At 42.7% G+C, this 23562-nt stretch overlaps 1 protein-coding gene across 1 annotated transcript in view; it reads right to left on the bottom strand.

Moving 5' to 3' along the window:
* The window catches only part of FOXO1 (forkhead box O1), a 93763-nt gene that overhangs the window by 3462 nt on the left and 66739 nt on the right, over positions 1 to 23562 (bottom strand). Inside the window, exon 2 of the mRNA XM_063102166.1 lies at positions 323 to 1674. Coding sequence (XP_062958236.1) covers positions 337 to 1674 — 1338 coding nt within the window. The 3' untranslated portion in view covers positions 323 to 336. The remainder of the gene's footprint in view (positions 1 to 322; positions 1675 to 23562) is intronic.

Genomic DNA, 23562 nt, shown 5'->3' with positions numbered 1-23562 from the left:
AATAAAAAAAAAACCCTCCAGCATTTGATTTGTATCAAATATAGTTATTTATTGAAGAGATACTAAACTAAAAAGATGCAGACATCTGTCAAAAGAAAATCTTTAAAGCAGTCAAAAGAAGCTTCCTTAACTTTAAGCTCAAAAGGAAAATTGATAAGCTGCAAAAAGTGTGGAGAATGAATGATAAAAGATGTCTCTGCAAGGAGGCAGTCAGTTGACGTCAAAAAAAGGTCCTAACCATGGAAGATACATGGCAAGTTACTGTGTTCTTGTCTTTTAAGTTCTGTTATCAAAAGGTCTTTTGATATTGGGGTGAACTTACCTGCTCACTATTTCTCAGCCTGACACCCAGCTATGTGTTGTCGTCTTGACACTGTGCGGGAAGCTTTGGTTGGGCAACACACTGTCGAAGTTAAAATCCAACGTATCTCCATCCATGAGGTCATTCCGAATGATGGACTCCATGTCACAGTCCAAGCGCTCAATAAACATGCCATCCAAGTCACTTGGGAGCTTCTCCTGGTGGAGAATGCCCATCCTGCCATAGCCGTTACAGCTGCTCACCGAGGAGTAGCCTCCCAGGGCATTCATCTGCATGGGGTGGGGCAGAGGCACTTGTAAAGGTGTCTTCACCGGGGTCAAGCGGTTCATACCCGAAGTGTGAGGCATGGTGTTCACTGCATGGGGCAGGGCACGCCCATTAACGGCGGATGTTTGCTGAGCATGTCCAGGGTGGGTATGGGAGCTGGGATTCATCATTTTGTTATGAGATGCCTGGCTGCCATAGGTGGGCATGACTGAATTAGGGCCCATCATCACATTCTGGCCCAGGACCCGGCTGTTGGGTTGGGCCACGCCAGGATCAACCGGTGTCATGATATCATTATGGGGAGGAGAATCAGAAGTAAGTAACTCCTTCAAGAGTCCCGGTGCACAGTTATACTGATTCATACCTCCGTAACTCGATTTGTTGTCCTGAAGTGCTTGCATAGGCATCTGGGGCAAGGGGCTCATGCTGGACTGGCCATAGGTGTATTTTTGGTAGTTTGGGCTGGGCGAATTCAGACTGGTGTTTGGCGGTGCAAATGAGTAGCAGGGCGTCTGCTGCATCATGCTGCCAGGTGAGGACTGGGTCGAAACAGTTAATGGTGTCGGTGATGAGAGAAGGTTGAGATTATCCAGGAGGTTTTCCATGTTTTCAGGATTGCTTATCTCAGACAGACTGGGTAGGGTAGAAGCCATCTTTGCGGCAGATGGGGGGTACACCATGGAGTGCACATCCCCATCTCCAAGATCATCCTGTTCAGTCATAATGGGGGAGAGCCTCCCACTAATGGTACTAGCGTTTGAGCTAGTTCGAGGGCGAAATGTACTCCAGTTATCAAAGTCGTCATTGCTGTGAGAGCCAGGGCTTGCAGGCCATTTGGAAAACTGAGAGCCAGGGCTATCCCCAGCACCCTCCTGGCCAGACTGGAGAGATGCTTTTTTCTTGGCAGCTCGGCCTCGGCTCTTAGCAAATTTACTGTTGTTGTCCATGGATGCAGCTCTTCTCCTGGGGGACTTTCCGCTCTTGCCTCCCTCTGGATTGAGCATCCACCAAGAACTTTTTCCAGTTCCTTCATTCTGCACACGAATGAACTTGTTGTGTAGGGACAGATTATGACGAATTGAATTCTGTAAAACAAAACATCATGTTAGAAGTACAGTACTTCTCCACTGGAAAACTTAGTCTCTGACACGTATTACGTGGAAAACAAGTAAAATTTTAAATGAGTTTATGGTACAGATTTCAATCTGAACATTTATAATGGTTCTGAACCCACTAAAAAAGATCTCAAACCAGCATAGGAAAATGGTATCTTATCTTAAAAATAGTATTTATATCTTAATTTAATGAGGGGACAAAATTATTAAATAAGCATTACTATATACCCCTTCTTTTTTACAGCTATAATTTACAGGGAAATAACAAAAACTGATTTTAAAACCCCTTAAATTTTGCTTAGCAACAATGCTATGCAAATAGCACTCTGTATCAAAATGCTATCAAAAAACCTTTCCATTCTATTACCCCTAAAACCACTGCCAATTCTCTTCAGATTGAACATATGCCATTTTCACAAAGTAAGAATTTCTATATTACTGTGCCCCCATGATTATGGAAAAGAAAAAGATGAAGCAGGATATATTCCTGGTCAAGAATTAAAAGCCCCCAAAACTTGTAAGACCTAGATTCATTTACACCTTTAAAGCCCATTAGGTAAATATTAGTGAATGTAAGAAAAAGGGTCATTTTATCTTTTTAATTTGAGAAAACTGACCTGACAAAAAAAGAAAATTTAAATTCAAGTAGTATCCCACCCCCCTCCTCCAAATAACCAGTAGTATGAGTAGTAAGCACCAGCTAACTCTATGACAAGGTATTAGGAGTTACTCTCTGTCCAAAAAGACAGCTTTGTGGGGTGGGGAAGTAGTGGAGAAGGCGAAGAGCTGGAGACTTCAAGCTAAGTACAGCTTCATGACTAACTGTGCCATGTGTACCCCTAGGCCAATTAGTAAAGAAAATCAACCCTTTTTTTGAGCACTTAAATGGCTCTGCTATTTACTACTTACATGACCTTCACATGCTGCTTAGCCCCTATGTGCCTTAAGTTTCCTCATCTGTAAAACGGGGATAAAATAATAGAACCTTGCAGGGTTGTTATACGGATTACATGAGATATAAAAGAATGCTCAGCAGTACCTGCATATAATAAGCAGTCACCATGACAGAATGACTAGATCCCAACTCATGGGGGGTGGGGGTGGGGGTGGGGAACAACACAGGATACCACCATTCTGCATCCTGCTTCTCTGTTCCCATTCAATAGGATATGGGTGGGAGCTTAGAAGTACTACAAATACAAACCCACAACTGCTAATAGACGGTAGAAGGGGCCAGTGGCAGTCTCTTAAGCTTCAGAAGAAACACTGGAGACAGGCTGCAGATGAAGAAGCCCCAGTTTGACTCATCTACTCAACATATGGCTAGACACACAGTGATAAGGCATTCGAGAGAGCCTGTGGGACATACCTGGAAAAAGAAAAGTGGGAAACACGCTGGGCACCTAAGGGAGACCCTGTCTTATAGCTTTTTGCCGCCAACACCATACAGAGCACACAGTCACCATCTGCTCATTCAGCAGCCTCTGTCCTCAGGGTCCTGATCCCAAGTCCAGGAACAGGATTCCAGGTGCCTGGAAGCGGGGCTGTGCACACAGCCACCAGGTTTCCTTGATGGTCTCTGCCAACTGGGTGCAAGACTCGGCTGATAGAGCACCTTGCATCCCTGTGGCCCCTCTCCCTGACCACAAAAAGGCTCTGGCTGGATTTGTGGTCACCCAGGGATGCAGCCACAACACCCACATCCTCATGCCATTGACATAGGACGCAGAGACCTGGGAGCCAACCACTGCACCAGAACAGAGCCTCCACAAAGCAGAATGAGGCCAGGTTTTAATTCAGGCCATGGGCTCAAGTCTTTTCTCATAAAAGGAGGTAGAAAGCAGAAAGTTGGGAGGGGAGGAGCAGGTACAGATCTCACTTTCTAAAAGGAGACATGAAAATCAAAGTGCAGGCTGACAGAGCTGAGAAATCCACATTTCAAAATGCCCTCTGGCCCTCTGTACTGCATTCTATACAAGGATTTCAACACAACGGCGATGTGATGAGCCCTCTGCCGGGGCACACACAGCAAGTGTGGTCACAAAGGGCCTGGACAGGAGCATCCTGGCATGATGCTGGGCAGGTGTGTGAGCTCATGGCAGCATCTGTCTCCCCTCTTTCTCCACACCTATGATCTATCCCCCAAGACCCACTGTGTAAGGACGACCTGGGCTTTAACTCCATACAAGAATCACTCAAAGAGGCTGACGACTGCATCTCCTGCATCTCCCTCGTGTCCTATTTATTTCCCATCAGATTCCCAAAATCCTCTGGGAAGGTCCTACTCATATACATGCATGCTCACAAAGCCACAGTTCATCTGCTGTGCCCACCAACGCCAGCAAATTGAGTCCACAGCTCCCCCTTAAAAGAAGTAGGCCTGCCCCCAGGGGTAGCACTGGAATGCAGCCCAGAACTCTAGCCCTGCAACGATTTGGAAGACTGCACCTTTACAATATATTCCATCATCACAATTTTGTTCTGTGAACACAATAGACACACAGATAAGCTCCGATGACATCTCTGGAGGAGAGGAAGCTTGACTCCTCTCTCTGTCACATTTAGTTAGTGATAAAGGGGGAAGAAAGATCTTCCCAGATAGTAGCTTCCTGGCCATCTGCATCAACTTGGGGATAGGATGCAGCACTACAACAGCCAAGATGATTCTGTCAGATCATTGGCAAGTGCAGTTGGAGGACATTTTAAACAAGATTGCAGAAGACACAATAATGAAGTCTTTTAAAAGGTCCAGGAGTGTTCACTAACTCAGGTGGAACATATACTAATTCACTACTTAGACTTTTAAAAAAGCCACAGCAATCTTTTACTTATCAAAACAGCATATTATGTATTTTTCTAAGAGGACATTTCAGGTCGCTATTTGAGTAACAGAGCTGTCTCCTAATTTCGCCAACAATTAAAAAAATTTTTTTCCGAACAGGAAAAGGTTTGCTGTGCAGAGCTTGTTACATAAATTCCTGTTTTTCACACAGCCCGCAGGACATTAAAGAAGTTACGATTTCTACAGGGTGGGGTTTGAAGAGGTAAATCCTGTAGAACTGTGTGTTGCTATGGATAATGTTGTGTCTGCACTTCTCTCCTGGACACAGTGGAGGCTGGACGAAAGAGCAGTTCACCCCAGGGACTCTGTAACAGACAGGTACGACTTCTGGGGCTCTGGGAGAGTCTGTTCTCAAACTCTCAACAAATACGAGAAAAGAGGCAGGATGTGAGGACAGCGGCTCATGCACTGTCAGTCAGCTACCCAAACCTTGTGTTTCTGCAGGACACCAAAAAGAGAGATCTGCGGACACAGTGCTGGCTTCCCAGGCCTACCCGCAAGCCTCCACACACATCCCAGCTGCCATCGATGTGCCTGGCTACCCCAGGCAGCATAGCCTGTTCTTCTTGGGCAGCCTGGCTCAACAAGCTCCACACCTTTGCGGGGAGGGAATACCCCAGACAGGGTGTTCTTGCTGTTCAACCTGCTCTGCTGGCTGCTCTTGGGCCTTCTCATCTATGTGCTCTACATGTAGACCGGATTTCGAGCAAGGAGGCTAAGCTCATTTCTAATTTCATGGACCCTAATGGATGCTCTGCACACAAGATATATTCAATAAGTATTTGTAGATTGACACCCCAAAAATGCTGCAGAGAAGATGTATGTCTTACACATTACATGCCTTTTAATCATCCACTCATGTACCAGTTCATGCCAGCCAGCACTATTAGAACCTATTTTGTGGTAGGAGCAGCAAAAGACACAAGAAGAATTAGACACAGAGCCTGCCATCCAGAAGTTTTATGATCCACCTGGGGAGAGAACTCCACATAAGGAACCACTCAACAGGACAGAAACTGACACACATAGGACTGTCCAGGAGCCTGTACCTTTTCCCCCAAAGGTCACCACCCACCTACCCCCACACACAGCTTCTGTCTGAGCCTAACTGTCCCTTCCTTCCAGAAGCATTTCTTGGTACCCTGTCCCAGCCTGCAGCCAGCCTCTAACACAGGCCTTGTTTGCTCACCACAGTTTACACCTGTGCTACATCTCGTCTCACAGGGCAGGGGGGTCCCTGGCTGCCCACTACACTGTGAGAGAAGATTAAATGAGATAATATGTGTAAAATGCTTACCTCAATCAATATCAGCTAATGTGATTCTTATCACTTCTAGGATAATAGCATCTATGAAATAACATGTCTGAGGAGGAATTCTTTCTTCTTTTTTGAGTTCTGTTGCACAGTATGGTGAACAGTTAATAACAGAGTATACAATACATTCCAAAATTGCTGAGAGGTCATTTCAAATGTTCTCACCACAAAAAAATGTTAAGTATTTGAGGTGACTGATAGAATATTAACTAGTTTCAATTAATTATTCCACACTGTATTCATAAATCATAACTTCATTACATACTCTATTAAATTTATATAAATATAAGTTGCCAACTTATAAGAAACATAATACAATAATTTGTCAATCAAAAATTTTAAAAATTCATATAATATACATTGTATGTATTTTATAGAGAAGTATATTATAGATAACACATATAATACAGGTAAGTGTTCTGCAGACTTACCTATATTATAAACAGTCTCATTTCTTTATAATCACACCTTGTATTGTTCCTACTAACATGAGGTTTTTCCATGTCAGTTACTGGAAAAAGTGACTGGTTTGGGGAAGAGTCAATACATTTTTCTCTACACACCAGATCTTATCTCAGAACTAATTCAAACACTAAAGTCAGTCTGTCAATGCACTTGCCAGGTCTTCTCACAGCGCTGCTGCTAAGCCTTGCTTGCAGGCACAGTATACCTGCTGGAGCTCTCAGGCTCTGGACCCAGTGGCGTGTGCGGAGGAGCAGCAGCAGGTACAAGGCAGAGCTACTTTGATGGGTACAGCCTGGACTCTCCATGAGGTGGTTCTGACTGAGTTCTGCAACAGTTCTACCACCTTCAGGGCTGCAAGAAGCTGGGAGAAGCTAGGTGCTGAGGCTGGCCCCCAGACCCCGAGGACACAGGATGGGGTCATTTTACATGCCCCATCCTAGCCCCATTGTCTAAAAGCAATAATCAGACAGACATTTCAGAGCAGGAAATCTTTACAACTTTATCTTTAATTTTTCATCTCATTCTTTTAAAATTCATTGTGAATGTGTTACAAAATATACACAATATATTCAAATTGTATGAATGAATAAACTTTATTCCAAAAAGGGTATGTGATTTTTAAAACCTATTTAGAGGCCACTAGTCTATTACAGTGACTTCTAGGAGACTAGAGGCCCCAACAAATAAAATCAAGGGAGCAGAACAGAACTAGCCCTGAGTCAAGTCTAGAAAACTCTTTGCACCCCCCACCCCCTGCCTGGATTGAAGAAATGGCCTGGTCCTGCCCTCTGCTTGCAGCTTTCTGTCCCTGCCACACCCCAGGCTCCTGAGAGCTGAAACTGGCCTTCATCCTGGCCATTTCTCTTCACCCTGGACTTCCCGGGACCCTCGCCCGCCCCCTGAATCTTGCCTTCTGAACTGAGGTGCCAGCTCAGCTGCATCAAGCCTTTCCCTCAGCCTTTGTGGAGACCACCACCCGGCAGCCAGGGGTCTTTCCATCGCTGCTGCATTCCACTTTTCTTTCTGCTTAGCAGTTCTAAGATTTCGCTAATCTTTGTGTTTAGCCAAAAATAAAACCAGCAACTTAGGCTGAATACACACTGTTCATAACACCCTGGCCTTTGTACTTCATACGTATGTTTTACTTTATAGTTTATTGCTGTCAATACATCTCATTCCGTCCTTGGAATAGCCCTATAAAACAAGTATTATTGGACCCATTTTAAAAATGGAGAAACTGAGACTCAGAAAATGATTTGTCCAGTCAGCGCTCAAAGCAAGGTTTTGGGACTATCTGCAACACTGCTGCTGGCTGAATAAACCACTTTGTTGGCTTCATCATCATTAAGAAGAATCAAAGGAACATACTGAAGATTGAGGTTACATGTGTACACCTTGAGGGAGTAGAAATAATTCTGTTTACTAGTTTATAAAACTCATTTTCTGCCTTAATGGGTGATAAATTCACACAATATAATTTGCTTTTATTCCAGTGGGTTCCTCTTTGTGGCAGGAAACCATAGCAGCTGAAGTGTGTGAGCACTGTCCCAGGAAAAGCCTGTGTAAAGAGGCTGTGGGGACTCGTAAGGAAAACAAAAATGTCCCCAGAAACCCCAGCTGCCTAGAACTGCCCATTGCCTGCGTGCGGGTGTGGGCAACCACCACCAAATCCAACAAAAGGAACTTCATGCTAAGGGACTAGAACATAGGATTAAATGAACTCGTTGTTCTAGAAATTCTAGAAATTCTTTCAAAATGCTAGACAAACTAGATTTTTCCAAAGCATTATCTAATTTCTGTGAACTCTCTCAATGCACGCAATTGTTATGCAGGTTCCCAGCGAGGCCTTCGATGCCTTCGTTCTCCTGCTTCCTCTCCTTCACTCCATCTCTTCCTGCACTTGCACAAGTGAAAACAAACTGAAGAGAAAGCAGGACAATCTCTATTCAATACAGAGTTCCCATTAGAGTTTCTAATAAAACAACAACTTTTAAAAATAATCCATTTTGCTCGCAAACAGAAGGAAAACACATGACATTCCGCCAGTCTTTTTTTATAAAAGTGACTTCAATTGACACATGTTATCAACAGACAGCACATGAATCAACTTAAAAAGTTGCTGTAACAGAAGACCTGCTGTGAATAGGTAATCTATGTGCTTACACATTAGGCCATTCCATAAGGCTGAGTCCATTTCTCAGAACTCTTTCCTTCTCTCCTGAACATCTCAAAGATCACTCACTCCCCACGTCCTTGTTTGCACTGAGGCCACACTTCTCCAGTGATCCCAGGGCTGTGAACAGAGACTTGCAGCTTCATAAAACTGGAAGGCACTATGAAGGTCATCTGGTCTAATACCCTCATTTTATGTTAGGGAATATAGAGTTCAGAGAGATGGAAAGCTTATGGGTGTTCATTTACAAAAAGTAGAACCACATGGGGCTTTAGTGCTAGAAGAAATGTAAAACAGGTACCAAGAACATGCAGTGTCCCTCCCCCAGCCAAACCAATCCTCAGCTGTATGTTCTCAAACTGCAATAGTTATACGTTTAACTCTGCACAGCTTCACCTCTGACTCAAATCATTCCAAAGGAAGGAAAATATGACTACATGAAAGCAGCCTCCACTGAAAAAAGAATGTGGGAGATTATGTATGCATGTAAAACAGTACCAAAAAGACAAATGTCAGAACTCACAGGTGTCATGAGAAGCTTCCTGTATTTGGGAGGGGTATAGAGAGGCAGAACCCAAAGTGCCAGCTCTGGAGTCAGACTTACAGTGGCCACTCTCAGTAAGTCACCCCATCCCACCAAGACTCAGTTTCTACGTCTACAAAAGTCACGAGTACCACAGAGGACAGAGTGGGAATGAACGGGTATACTACTATGCTTGGAAGGTGCTTAGCACATCACCTGACACAAAGCTTAAACGTTGCTATTTTGTTATGGGAAGTAAAGGAATATATAAACAGGGATTTTAAGCCATCATGAATGGTTGTTGCAACTTGATTAAAAAGTCATGCATCACAAACTTCTTGTTTAGCCACATCCTCACAACTGAGCTGCAGTTTTTTATTTGCAGAAAAATTGTTTTCTCCTCAAGATTTTAAATTTAAAAATTGGAGTGTCTAATGAGCATATTCCACTGGCTTTTTTGATGATCTATGTCAGAACACATGTGTGTCTATGAGGTTGTCCAAGTTGAGGGAGAGACAGCACCTGACTGACAAGAGTATTATCCAGGATGGGGATGACCAGAATGACAATCTTTCTCATCTCTCTTCAAACACTAAGCACCCATGATCACGTATTTTATGTAGAACAAGTCCTAAAAGAGCCCAAGAGATCGGGGGTGGGGAGCTCAAGAGCATAAGTGGGACAAAATGTCTGGTAAAGAGGTAAGTTACAAGCGAATGGAACCATGGTGTTAAAAAATAAAGAAGGCAGGCGAGGGGCCGCTAGCCTGCAAGCCTGGGAGGAGGACGTACTGCAACAGAGGAAACAGAGGATGCTCCATGGTCTGCCTGATCTGCATTAGTCAAAAGCCTAAATATTTCAGAGTAACATTTTAGCCAATAACTTCATACATCTAGGATTTAAGGAAAAAAACCCTTCAGGGTTGGAACAGAAAATGTACTTAATGATATTAAACTGTATACCAAGCTTTTGCTTCTCAGAAGGTAGTAATTAAAAAGAAGCACCGTGCTTCTTCCCCTTCACAATAAAATTTAACTGTGTCCCACAGGAAAACTTTCTGTCAAAGGAAGCTACAGTTTTGTGAAGGGAAGGGCAAAGCTCTTAATTTTCAAAATATGAAAATGGAAGATTTCCCTGTACCATTCAATGTGGTGAGCTCTATGCACTATCAGAAACGAAGAACCCCAAAAGACAAACCCCAAAACAATCCAGGTGAGTTTGGTAAGGATAGCACCCCTATCCTTACCCCACTCCAGCCACCCCAGATGCAAGAATCTCCTGTTTCAGATCATGAGGCATTTTTCTTAATCACTTTCCTTCTATAACCTCTGTCTAAGCTGCTAGTGAGGACCTTGTATAAGCAAAGCCTGGAAAACAGAAACTACCCACACACGAGCCAACAAGAACAACTCTCAAATGAATGTCATCAACCCTGGCTAATAAGGTCCCAGTGGTGGATATACAGAGACTAAATTTCATCTGGCTAAAATTTTTTTAAATGCCTTGTTTTTTAAAAAAGGGTTCTGTGGGCTACGAAGGATTTCAAAGTGAAGCTTATTTCTCCTGGGATTAATTTTGTTTCAGTGCAGCATGCAGGCATCCCTGGTGATCCTTTAACCCGCTCACCACCTCCTCCTTCTCAGGGCAGCACAGAGATCAGGTACTGCCAAATCCAGAGGAGACAGCCACAACTCCCCCCACATTGCCCATGTAGTGGCAAAAGGAACCTATCCTTGCTGAGACTTCAATTTAGTTAACTGCCCAGAATATGAATGCTTTTTGCTGTTGTTGCCTAATGGCTGTCTTAGACACATAGAGCCCCACCATAGGAAAATATTGAGAGGAAATGCAATTGTTGAAGTGATTCTGCTGCTTCCTAATGAAAATCTTTGTCTATTTCATAGGCCACACCATTTTTTCTAACGTGCTATGGTTCTATAAACACACAGCATCACAATGCAATTAATTACCTTATCTATTTGGCGACCAGAAGAATAAAAAAATAAATAAAAACCAAAGAACACATTATGGTCTATTCTCTTCTGATGAACTTACATCAGGCATAAAGCGAAGCAAAACTTATCAATACTTTGACCGATCTTAAAGTTTTCTAAAACTTTAAAGGACTAAAGTGAATATTAAAGTATTTTGTCAGTTATAGTGATGAGCCCATTAATCCAGGTCATGTTATGTAAATGTGTACTCAAGGTGTGTGCTCTAATTGTTTGTTGACAATGAAAAACTTTATGTATATAAAATCAGAGGCAAGAACACTAAAATTTTAACAGATTAAAATCTCTAGGACAATATCCCACCCACAGAATGTACTGTCTAGAATTGCTTTACATTCTAAATGTTTATTGTCTGAAGGATCTAGGGCATAGTGTATTTACTAAGAACTACTAACTATTATAAAATAAAATAAAGTACAAAGTCTAATTTTATGTTTTGTTTGTTTTCTCTTTTGGGGCCCACATATAATCCAGATTACAAAAAGAGCAGCAAACTGCAATAAAGTAATAACATTCTGAATTACACATTATTTGCAATGTAGGGTTTGCCTATAGGATTTATACAGAATCTCAAGAACAGCTTACCCACTATTCTGGCTAGGAAGCCTAATGCAACAATGACTCATAACTGTAAGTATACACTGTTTGGGGGCTACCTCCCCAAAATGCTTAACGGCCTGTCCCAAATCAAATAGCTATCAAATGCCTAGGCTGACCCAATGCTAGCAAAACTATCTCAGCTCACGATTATGTTAAAGTAAAATCCCCCACCCAAAAAAATGTTCCCATAGTACTGCTTTTATTAAGTCACCTAAAAGCCTACAGATTCCATGACCCATCAAGGCCCTCCACAATGTGTCCACCTTAAAGCCACATCTCCCCACCAGCACAGACCTAACATGAGGCCTACACTTTGCTTATGTGGAAGACCAAGTTTCCACCCCAATGTAAGACCAATGCTGTGAGCAGCATCTTCACCTCCGTTTGAAAACTCGGCATCAACCCAACAGAAAAGAGCCCAAGAAGCAGCCTCCCATTCCTCCCACTCCTGTGTCTTCACTGGCTCTCCACCAGAAGTCAGCACCTCTGTATTTACTAGTGATGTCCACAAGGACTTGCAGCTTAAATTGGTCTCAGGTCAAGACAGATCAGCCCGGTGAGAATGTGCTTCCCCAAGATCATTCCTGCACTAAGGGGATTCTGGAAGTTTCCAAGTTGAGTTTGCTCCAGAACCAGATTTAGGATAATTCAAACCAATGGAAAATTAGAACTCCTCACGTAAGCCAATAATTAGTAATGCTATACACCTTAAACTCCTCTTTGGAATTTTAGTCCTCATTCTTTTCAGTGTTATCACTTTGAATTTCCTCCAAAAGGGAGTTAAATAGAAACTACTGTGGCTGGAATCTTGCACACTAGTACAAATGTTTCTTCTCTCTTTCAAGCTACTACATTCAAGGATACTCTGAACTATAGCTATAGTTTTCCACAACAATATGTGTATTAGAACATTCAGGGGTGCCTTTTCTCCACTTTTCTTAAAATTATACATTTGCCAACATGGTTCAGTAGAAACGGTACAAGAAGTCAGGGCTTGTATGTTTGCGTACAACTTAGGTCATTAACTTCACACAGAATACAGTGCCTCTGTATCACAAAACCCAAAGGTACACTGTAAAAATTAAATGAGAACATGTTCGAAAGACACAAAGCATAATATGTGTAAAAAATACTAACACTTTCAAGCATATCAGAGAATTCTTCTAGAAATTCATGATGTTCTAGAGCCATAAATGGTTTTCTAGAAGAAATTTGTTGGCTCTACTGTCATAGATACCTAAACCATTAGAGATGAGCAGTAAACCATTTCAGCATCTCTTCTCAAAGACTACTTTTCTCTGAATCAACATGTAGTCTGTTTGGTATTTCAATGCATTTTCTTTATTTTTATAACTGAGAAAAGTAATTTAGTCAAATTCTGACAACCTAGTCAAGATTATAATGGATGGTTTAGAATTGTTAGTGACCGAACTAAGCTTAAAACAATCATTCTTCAGTAGGACCCTACCCCCTGCCCCCAAAAGGGGAGAAGTTTTACATTTTAATCATTTTTAAAGTCTATCGTACATTTCTATCAAGTAGTGCATGAAGACAGACACCAATATATTGGACTAAAATGGTTACCCAATATATTGATATTGGGACATGAAGGAAATGCAGGATTTGGGTTGCTGGCTAAAGGGGAAGGAACTCAATATAAGGGCAGAACACGAATCAAAGCTGATGGGCATACTATGTGATGATTAAGAACATGGGTTCTAGAACCAGACAGGCCTAGATTCAAATCCAGTCAGCACAGTGCTGCCTGAGTGGTCTCGGATAAGAGATCTGCAATCTTTGGGCCTTGGTTCCGACATCTGTAAGAAGGAAATATGTATTGAATTGCTGAGTATTAAATGTTCAGTGTGTACAGAGTGCCCAATAAACATTAGCATTTGTGAGGAAAAACTTTATAAAAACACCAGGAAGGCATGTCTAGGGATGAGAGGTCAGTATGGCCATACTTGAGTTTAGGCATGGGGCGGGTGAGGGGGTAAGGGAGAGAGGGAGAGAGAGAGGGAGAGAAGGAGGGGGGAGAGGGAGAGGGGTAGGGAGGGAGGGGGACAGGGGGAGAGAGGGGGAAAGAGAGGGGGAGAGAGGGGGAGAGAGGGGGAGAGGGAGGGGGCAGATGGGGAGAGGGAGAGGGGGAGAGGGGCAGAGGGAGAGAGGGGGAGAGGGAGGGGGCAGAGGGAGAGAGGGAGAGAGGGGGAGAGGGAGGGGGCAGAGGGAGAGGGGGAGAGGGAGGGGGCAGAGGGGGACAGGGAGAGAGGGAGAGGGGCAGAGGGAGAGAGGCAGAGGGGCAGACGGAGAGGGGGAGGGGAAGAGGGAGAGAGGGAGAGGGGGAGAGGAGAAGGTGGGGAGAGAGGTTAAAACACAAGCTAGGAGCATGTATTTTGATCCTACAGGCAACACACAGGAAAGCGAGTGAAAAATCAAAAGACAACTGAATAAAGTTATGACGTGGAACCCAGAGGGAAGTGCCAAACCTAATTTCCCACCCAGATGGTAAGAGAAAAGGAGAGTCAGGGCTCTGCTTGGAACGCAGGAAGGTATTTTTGATTATCCAGAAATTTAAATATGCGTGGGTGTGTTTCTCCATGTACATAACTTTCTCTGGATAAGTAAAAGCATGTCAGGGAGCTGCTGTCTTTGGTTCAGGTCCCTCTGCACCTGACACCACCTGCAGGAGGCTGCTGCAGCTGGTGTGGCTGGGGCTGGTGTGCAGAGGAGCACCTCCAGAAACACATGTCATCGCAGGACCTCCTCTCTCCCCCTCACTCTGAAAATGAAGGGGGGGGGGGGTATATTCAAGCAGCTGTTTGGCTTTTGTCTCATGACTCCAATGATATTTGGTTGTTTTTAAACTTAAGGCATAATCTCTTATTTTTTCATAGCCAGAGGAGCACACAACATTGGGGCAGAGACCATATGTTTTGAAAACAAATTTTTAAAGTACCCCTTCATGAAGTCTACCGTATTTTCATACATTTATTTTATGCATCGTTCCCAACACTTGGCATACAAATCTGGTTCTTATATTTTGAAGGTTTATTTTTGTTTCTTGAGGTCATTGTCTAGGCTCAATCATAACATCTTTCAGGTTGTTTTGAACAGCTGAAAAGGAAATTAAAGGAAATAATGCCCTACGGTGTAACCATGGATTATTCAACATAAACATGAATAAAACTACAACAAATTACTCACGCGTTAGTCAATACTCTGGTGGGTGCATAAGAGATCCAGGGCCAAGACCCACGGCTGGACTGCAGGGGTGCAAGAATAAGCTGACAGGCACTGCATCCCCCCAACATACCAGAAGGCAAATGTTCTAAATCCTGAAAACTTAGTTTTAAACGGCTGATGACTCCCCCCCATGAGATTCAATTATAAAAGCACGTGACTGTGGTGCAAGCCTTACCCTCTGCACATTCCGCCTTTCTTCTTCCACCAGCCAGATGCCCTGGCCTCCTCTAACTGCTTCCTTTCCTTCTTGGTACAAAACAAGTTAGTGTCATGCAACTTACAACCAGGTCTAAAAGTCACAAAGTCACTAGAGGAAAAAAAAATTAGCAGATAGTACAAATACTTTGTAAAATATAGGTCACAGAGTCTAATGCTTTGTCCAATCACTTTACGCAGGACGCACAGGAACATTTGCCGACAGAAATACCACACCTTAGGCTATTAACTCGTCCCATCTATTTCACAGCACTTCTTCCAGTCATTTGTCCTAACAGGGTCATTTTATTCTCCCCACCAAACTAAACAAAGCAAAGGAATCACCTCCATTAGAGCTTCTATTTCTACCTTCTGGATTTTAAAATACTGTACGTGAACTTCTGATCTATATTCAACACCTGCAAAAGCTTCACTTGGATGAAAAGCAGGTAAGTCCTTTGTGCAGGTGGGGGGAGGAGGGAAGACAGAGAAGAGAGGGGAAGAGAGGGGAGGGGAGGGGAGGGGAGGGGAGGAGAGGGGAGGAGAGAGGGGAGGAGAAAGCGGAAGAGAGGGGAGAAGCGGGGAGGGGAGAGCAAAGAGAGGAGAGAGGAGAGATCAAGTGTGACATCAGTTGTAAGAAGTTGGGCTTGCTTCCTTGGTTTGAGATTTCAGTGCAAAGTAATCTATCATTTCTGCCTGGTTGGAACAAACTTACTTTAAAATTGAAAAATTTTGTCAAAAAGTCCTACTCTGCTCAAGTGAAGTAAGAACTGATTAATGAGATGGATGTGGAATCTGCCACTGGCAACTTTACCACCATCCTCCCTGCCATCAACTGCCAATCTAAGAAGAACAACAATCGCAAGCAAAGTTGAACATTAAGTTACAGAAAAGGCAGTAGAGGGGAGTTGGTACAGGTGGCCTCACTGTGTCTTGTCAAAGGCCACACTGAGATGTAGCTGCATGCTGCTCGGGGTCCAGATTTCTGAAGTCCATCTTCAGCTGCCAAACACTGCTGCTGTCACTCAGGATACTGCTCATGGACTGTTCCCTAACAGAGCTGATGACTGGTCCTAAAATGCTGATCCTGTGGATGGAAAACTCTATGTGTCCTGGTTAAAATCCTACTCAGTATGTTACCATGCTTATAGTGACAAGATGACTGGGATTCCCTGCAGCCAGCTTCCCATCCCACACCCCCTCCAGGATGGTCTTTATTCCCAAAGCATCTCCAATCACTGCCCATGGAAAAGCATCCACTGAACTCTCCCCTGCAGGTTCTCCAAAAGAACAGATCGTCCTCTAACTACTGAGGTATCTTGTAGCACCTCCCAAATCATTCCAGAGCAAAGCAGCACACTATGGCCTGGTAAAGCATTCTTCGACATGTGCTCCATAAAATAATGGTTCCTTTTATAGTGAAAAGAATTCGTGGCAGAAATACATTGTGGACACCATGGCCACACAGACTTAAGCAAGATTCCTAATCTGCAGGGTCTTTAGAGCCTTTGATACACTAACTTCATGTTAATGTACAAAGCAAAGCAAAACCTTCCATTAACTTAAGAGTTTTTGTTTGGTTTTGTGGGTGGGATGACATGTGTCCACATGAGCGCGCGCACGCACACACACACGCACACACACACATACCCCACATCATATTTCTTTGACCACACTTCTTGACAGACTATGCTATGAAACCAATGTTTAGTGGCACACAGTTTGGAAAATGCTGGTCTAACGGCAAGATGGTGGTGAAGTGGAAGACCTAAGTCTGGCTTTATCCTTATATGTATGACTTTGGACAAACTTTATATACCATATGTCTCAGCTTTTTTGTCTATAACATGGGAAATTAATGTGTGTCCTAACCGCCTCACAGAGGAGTTGTAATGGATACAACTGCTTCAAAAAGCATAAAGTACTATGCATTTGTGAGAGTTTATAATTACGCCTGGGGGGAAAGGAGGGCTCTAACAGAAAGTTTCAGACCAAGGAACACACCTCAGTCTAGGCTTCTGAGAAAGCCCAGGTGCTCTGTGGGACTTGCTGCTGGAAACACCTGAATTGTGCCTTTTGTTCTTTGGAGGACGAAGTAGACGCAGACTATCCAAGCCAGGTCGGATTGCTCCATATGAAGCAGACCCCACAGTCGATCTCTCTCTCCCCACAACATCATACACTAACAGTCATCCATCAATATCTTCAAAAATACACAAGGCAGAGCCATAGGGTAGAAGAATGGACTCCCTAAACGCTTCTGGTAAGAGGAAGGAAGGGCAAGCAAGGTACCAGAAGGAACAAGAGAGAAGGGGAAGAGAAGAAAGGAGAAGAATATTTTAGGTTGACTTTCTGAGAAGACAGCAGAATGAAAAAAAAAAAAAAAATGACAGAATCCTGAGACTTCTCCCAAGCCAGGAAAACACTCTAGCTTTGGCTGTGATGACATTCCTCACACTGGAAGAACTGTGATGTCAGCAGAGGGAGAGTTTCTAGGGTCACCAGAACAGAGCCTGGAGGATCAGGAGCTGGTACACAAGCTTACCCCATTAATGTAGTAAGTAGTGGAACTAAGTACAGAGCCCAACTGGGCAAAAACAGCATCTAGGATTGAAAAGTTTATGTACAACATCTGACAATGAACATGCATCATGACATCCTTGAAATCTCCACTGCACACTATTTGTAGCTAAAATAAATGGTGCTCTTTATTACCAATTATATGGGCTCTACACAGTCAATTATTTCTTTTACAAGACAATCTTGATAAATATACTGATGTTGCCTCTGGGTGGTGAACAGAAGAGATTTACCTTTGTATGTCTTTTTTGCTGTTGTTGTTAAAGAAAAAGCACATTCACCTTTCACGATCAGAGTAAACCTACATTGGGGCAACAAACAACAACAAAAAATCTATACATTTTCTTCTTTCATGCATTCATTCAAAAAATGAGTTCCTACAAAGTGAAACAAATATACACAGATGGGTATAGATGTGTATATACGCATATGAGTATATATTAGAGGGTACTTCCAAAAGTTCATGGAAAGATTCATATTATCTTCTAATTACATTTTCCATGAAATGTCTAGGCAAGGCAAATCTTATCTGACCTCATGTCATCTCCCTACACATATTCAAAGAAAACCCAGTGCTGGTATTTCCTTTAGACAAAACACATACAGAGTATTTTTTCTTAATGTTTATGCAACCATTATTAGCAGTAGCAACAAAAGATGCTGTCATTTGAAGGTGAAAGTCATCAAGGACACAATCAAACAAAATAAGTTCAGAAGTCCCTGACACCTCACAGCCAGAAGCTCAAAGACACTTCAGAACAAGGTGAGGCTCCAAGAAAGTTTCCACAGTACCTCTTAGCACTCACCTACACACATATATGCCTAGAGCTTTGGTTAGGTAGACTGGTGCCTTCTTGGGTTAGGGCCAGGGCACCAACATTTTAAAATCCACCAGGAGAGGGAGTTGGGATAATTAAGAAAAAATACAAAATAAAATCAAATGCTTGGGCACTTTTTTAGAGATTAAAGAAAGGACTTTAGGCTTTTCCAGGGCACAAATATCCAGTGTGGCTGGAGCAACACTGAAAATCTGCTTCAAAGCAAAGGTGAACACAAATAGAGCAGCAACAGCCTTCACACTTGTTGCTGAAACACATGCCTTCACCTTTGAAAGACCCTCAGAACTTGCAGAGGGCTGTCATAGAATAGTACAAATTGTGTTTAAACTGGGAAACCAGCTGCTCCTTGATCACTCATCCTTTCCTCATCAACAGAACTTTAATTAGCCTCCATCTGCTTCCTGTTTTATGCCACAAATCTTAACTTTCACCTGTTTGGACCACACTGCGGTAATATACCCATGGTAAATAAAAACAACTTTTCATGCAATTAATTCTCATTGAGCTGATACCGGGCTATTCAAAATAATGCACAATTCAAATCAACTATTTTTCCATAAATGATAACGTTCTACACCAAAAATTCAACAAAAACTCCTCCCACCCGGCACTTCTTGTATTTTTTCCATTGAGAAGGTTTTCAAGCTGTCTGGCTTCAATTTCCTGATTTTACTATTAAGTATAGGGCCATATCAGGTCATGCAACAACAATGGATAAATCTCAAAAACAAATGCTGACTTTTTAAAGAAAACCAAGTTGCAGAGTAATATTTACATTAAACGATAACATTCATGTAAAGTTTTTTTAAAGACAGTCTTACACAGAGTTTACGAACCTATCAGCACAGCCAGCGGGCAGGCTTCTGGCAGGAAAGGTGGCCTCCGGCACTGACTGCAACTGTGGAATTAGTGGCTACCTCTGTGGAGGTAGGAAGGCTATCTACACCAAAGATGGGTAGTATTTGTTAAAACCGGGAGATGGAATATGGATACTAATTATATTAGCCTCTGCCTTTCTGGATGTTTGAACTATGTCACAAAATTTTAAGAGAAGGACAAATGGCCAGCCAGCATCCAACAAGGGAAGATGCCACCACACAGGCACGTGCCTATCTGATACTAGGGTGGCATTGCATATGGCTTGAAAAAAAAAAGCTCCCCAAATGATTCTAATGCCACCACCTCCCAAACTCATCCTTTGAGAAAGGCTAGGTACCATGCACCTCCAGGGCAGGGACCCTGCTCACCTATCCTGAAACTGCCCCCACCCCCCACTAGTCAGTACCCGATATATAAATATTATCTGAATGAATTGATAAGAGATCAGAAGAGGACTTCTTAACTAGCCAGTAACCAAGCATGTCAAGTCACTTTCCTTCCTGAAGGAAGCTGAAGAGATGAGTTGTTACCACTCTAGGCTAACAGTCAGAATCTTCTAGGAAGCTTCAGATACTAGGATTAAATCGGTATGGAGTGGGGCCCAGGAATCTGTATAAAATAGTCAAGATACTGATGGCACTAGTTTTGGGAACACCAGCATCAGCTTCATGTCCAAGATTCTTTCCAGTTCTAATATTCTAAGAAAATGAATCAACTGTGTTAGTCCATATAGATTCTGATTCAACAGGAAGAGGGTGAGGTCCAAGAATATTCTTAACAAGTATCTCATATGACAGACAAGTTTGAGAAACACTACATTAGTAACACTTTTTGGTCACTAACATCAAATAACAAAAGACAACTCATTAGATGTTTAAGAAAGGATGACTAAAAAACGTAATTATAAGGTTATGGATAAAAAAGCCAGTTAGTTCTGGGACCAATTTTTAAGTCTTCATTGTTTTTCAGAAAGAAAAACAGAAGTGGCATTAGTGAATGAAGAATGTCAACCTCACCTTCCAATTTCCTGCAATTTTCCTCTCCACCCACCCCCACCCCCGCCGCTTTCCCCTTTAATATACAGTATTTCCTTTGAACACACACAACTTCACAATGGAGAACAGTACTGCTTCATATACCAATAAGCAAGTCAGGGTCTCAGTGGGAGGAATGCCATTTCGGGGGACAGCCCTCTCCCAGCCAGACTACACCGGCATGAACTGCTCACACCCACTTTGCCTGCTCCAGCTTTGCAGAGAAAGGGTAATCATTTCTTATTAAATACTGATATCACCTAAAATTCCTTTACATTTCTGACAACCTATCTGACTTCAGGGTGGAAGTGGAATTACTATCTGCTCCAAGGAAATGAAAAGTGGAATGTACTTCATGGGATCAAAGCTTCTGCAGACAGCTGAGCGTAGGTCAGGTGAGCCTGACTCAGGTCCATATAGAAGGAAAAGAGCACAAAACCTCATCCAGGAAAGTGAATGTGGCAGCTGCCCATTTTCAAGGAATTCAAACATCTTGAATTTAAAATCTAAATGACAAGATGTCCAGATAAGTGCAAAACTCTATCCTGGCTACTCTGTCATATCAGAACTTAGGAAACAAATTGTATCTTTTAGGGTTGTTTAATTGGATATATAATTTTAACTAGTTCCATGTTTGAAACCAATCCAGAGAGGAGCTACTTAACTATCTGTTCAGCCCAAATCTTCCAGAGTGTGTTTAACCCTCCTCTTCATTTCTACTCTGGGCCAATCTTCCACATATGGATGCATCTACCTCTCTGCCCTAACTTCAAGGCCGTTGCCATAACACGGAGGTCTTGAAACAGAATGTGGGAAAGCCCTCAGGCTGAAACTCTGGATCACAATCCACAAAGTAGTGAAGTCAGTGTAGGGGGTTGAGACCAGCAATTTTTTTTTCTAACTAATAAAATAGAGCAAGCATATCTCACGTAAATGGGTAAGTACAGTAGTACTATTTTGTAAAACTCTTGTAACATGTGTGTGCACACGTGCACTGAGTCATGCTAGAGAATGGATTTCTCACTAAGCAGCAGGCTGGTAAGAAAATAAGAAAACCACAAAAACAGAGGAAACATACTACTTCCTATAGGATGGGCTTTCTCTCTAAAAAAGGGCTTAATGACAAAGGCAATAAAATGGTAGCACAGCCCCACCCCCAGGCTTTCTGGAGACACCCCAATACCTTCAGGGAGCACCCAACTCTGCACAGGCAACAGAGGTACCCTCTGCAAAGCCATTCAGCAGCCTGCGTGGAAGAGGTGACTCTCACAGCCCAGGATAGGGAAGGATCCCGGATGGGGAAGGGTTGTGTAGTATCGTGTTTGACAATTTTTGTAACCAAATAATTTCTGAGCAAATTACTCATTTTCTTATCAACAGAACCAATGTGGCAAGCTAAACCTCCACAGAGTACAATTTTAAAGAAATATTATTACTTAAGCCTTATATGTGGACAACACTATCCCTCCATCTTTCCTTTCAGTGAATGCAGAGTCAGCACAAGTGAACCACGGCTCAGGCAAGCGAGAAAAAAATGAATTTAGATTATGTTTACAGCCAAGGAAAGGAGACACGTTGAACAATCCTATACTGGAAACACTACTAAAGTGTTTTTAAACTGAAGATTATACCACCACTTAAGATATTTTTTCTCTGCTATTTTGCCCAGCATATTACAAAACTGCATCTAGGACCGAAATAGCAGATTGCCTCAAGAGCAAATGACAATATTTGTACCAGAAATGCTGGCAACCAGCGGCACAGATGGGTTTCTGCACAGCAATCTTCAAACCGGGGCTCCAAGAATAACTCCACCTACTGCGCCAATGCTAAATTGCTGAATCCAAAGTCAGAAGGGCTCATTATTCCATATTTTCCCACCACCTTCTTCCCAAAGGCACATGTACGTTCCTGACGTCCTCTGCCTGGGAAGGGCTCAGAACAAAGAAGAAAAAGGGGCCAGAGGAGACCACAGTGAGAAGCAGGCATCCCCAGGTAGTGAAGATTGATTATCCATGGAGGAAGGAACCCAAAATGACTGAAGAGTCCACGTAAGCCAAAGATATTTACTTGAACAGTTTTAATCTTCCCCTTCAAATACAAATTAAAAAAATAAAGATATCCAAATTTCATCTCCTCTCCAAGGCTGGGTACCCTTGGTTGAGGAGTCAAACAAAAAATCATTTTTGACAAAAAGAAAAGACTCAAGAATGGAGAAAGAATCTGGTATTAACCATAACAATTACTAGGATGGTCCCAAATGCAGGCCTTCTGTACCTAGCGTACGGCACTACACAAAAGCCACATCTCCTTCACATGCTTGGAGAAAATATCCACCTCTCCCTAAAGAAGCTAGTTGCGCATCTGGTGGTGCTTCCGCGTCTGCTCTGACTTCTACTGCCTGCCAACCGAGAAGCGCTGTTCTTCTCCATCCCTTTGCAATTTCTACCACATGGTCTGGAAAGGCAGATGAAACAGAAGTCTTTACTTAAGGAGACATTAATTATGAAACCCATCCAATTAAAATGCTGTCTTCACACTATCTTTTCCCTGCCTTTTAAAATGGGTGGTGGAAACAGGTCTCTGCCTGTGTTACCCTAGATTGACTCCCAGGGTAAACTGTGGGGTCTTCCATATGATAGAGAATCAATGCACTAACTTTTTCAGGACAGAATGGTGCTTTGCTACATATCCCCACATCCCCTACAGTGCAGATGGAGGCCCGGGATGTCAAGGATTAAATTCAGTCAACAAAAGCGGAAGGAGGATTGTTTCAGGCAAGCAGAATCCTGTATTTAAATGAATGCCCATTTAACCCAAAAGAAACGGAGCTTGGGGGAGAGGTGCAGGCAAGGTAGAGTTCATCTCCCATCTTTCCTCTCCAAATGATCAGATCAAATTATACTACAAAGCTGTTGTAACCAAAACAGCATGGTACTGGTATAAAAATAGACATTCAGACCAGTGGAGTAGAATAGAGAACCCAGAAATCACTCCTCAGGCTTACAGCCATCTGATATTAGACAAAGGCAACAAAAATCTACATTGGGGAAAAGATTGCCTCTTCAACAAGTGGTGCTGGGAAAACTGGATATCCATATGCAGAAGAATGAAACTAGATATGCATCTCTCACCATACACTAAAATCAACTCAAAAT

Source organism: Cynocephalus volans, chromosome 7 (genome assembly GCF_027409185.1).
Source record: "Cynocephalus volans isolate mCynVol1 chromosome 7, mCynVol1.pri, whole genome shotgun sequence".
Lineage (NCBI taxonomy): Eukaryota > Metazoa > Chordata > Mammalia > Dermoptera > Cynocephalidae > Cynocephalus > Cynocephalus volans.
The sequence above is the reverse complement of the archived record's forward strand: the minus strand, read 5'-3'. Positions and strand labels throughout refer to the sequence as shown.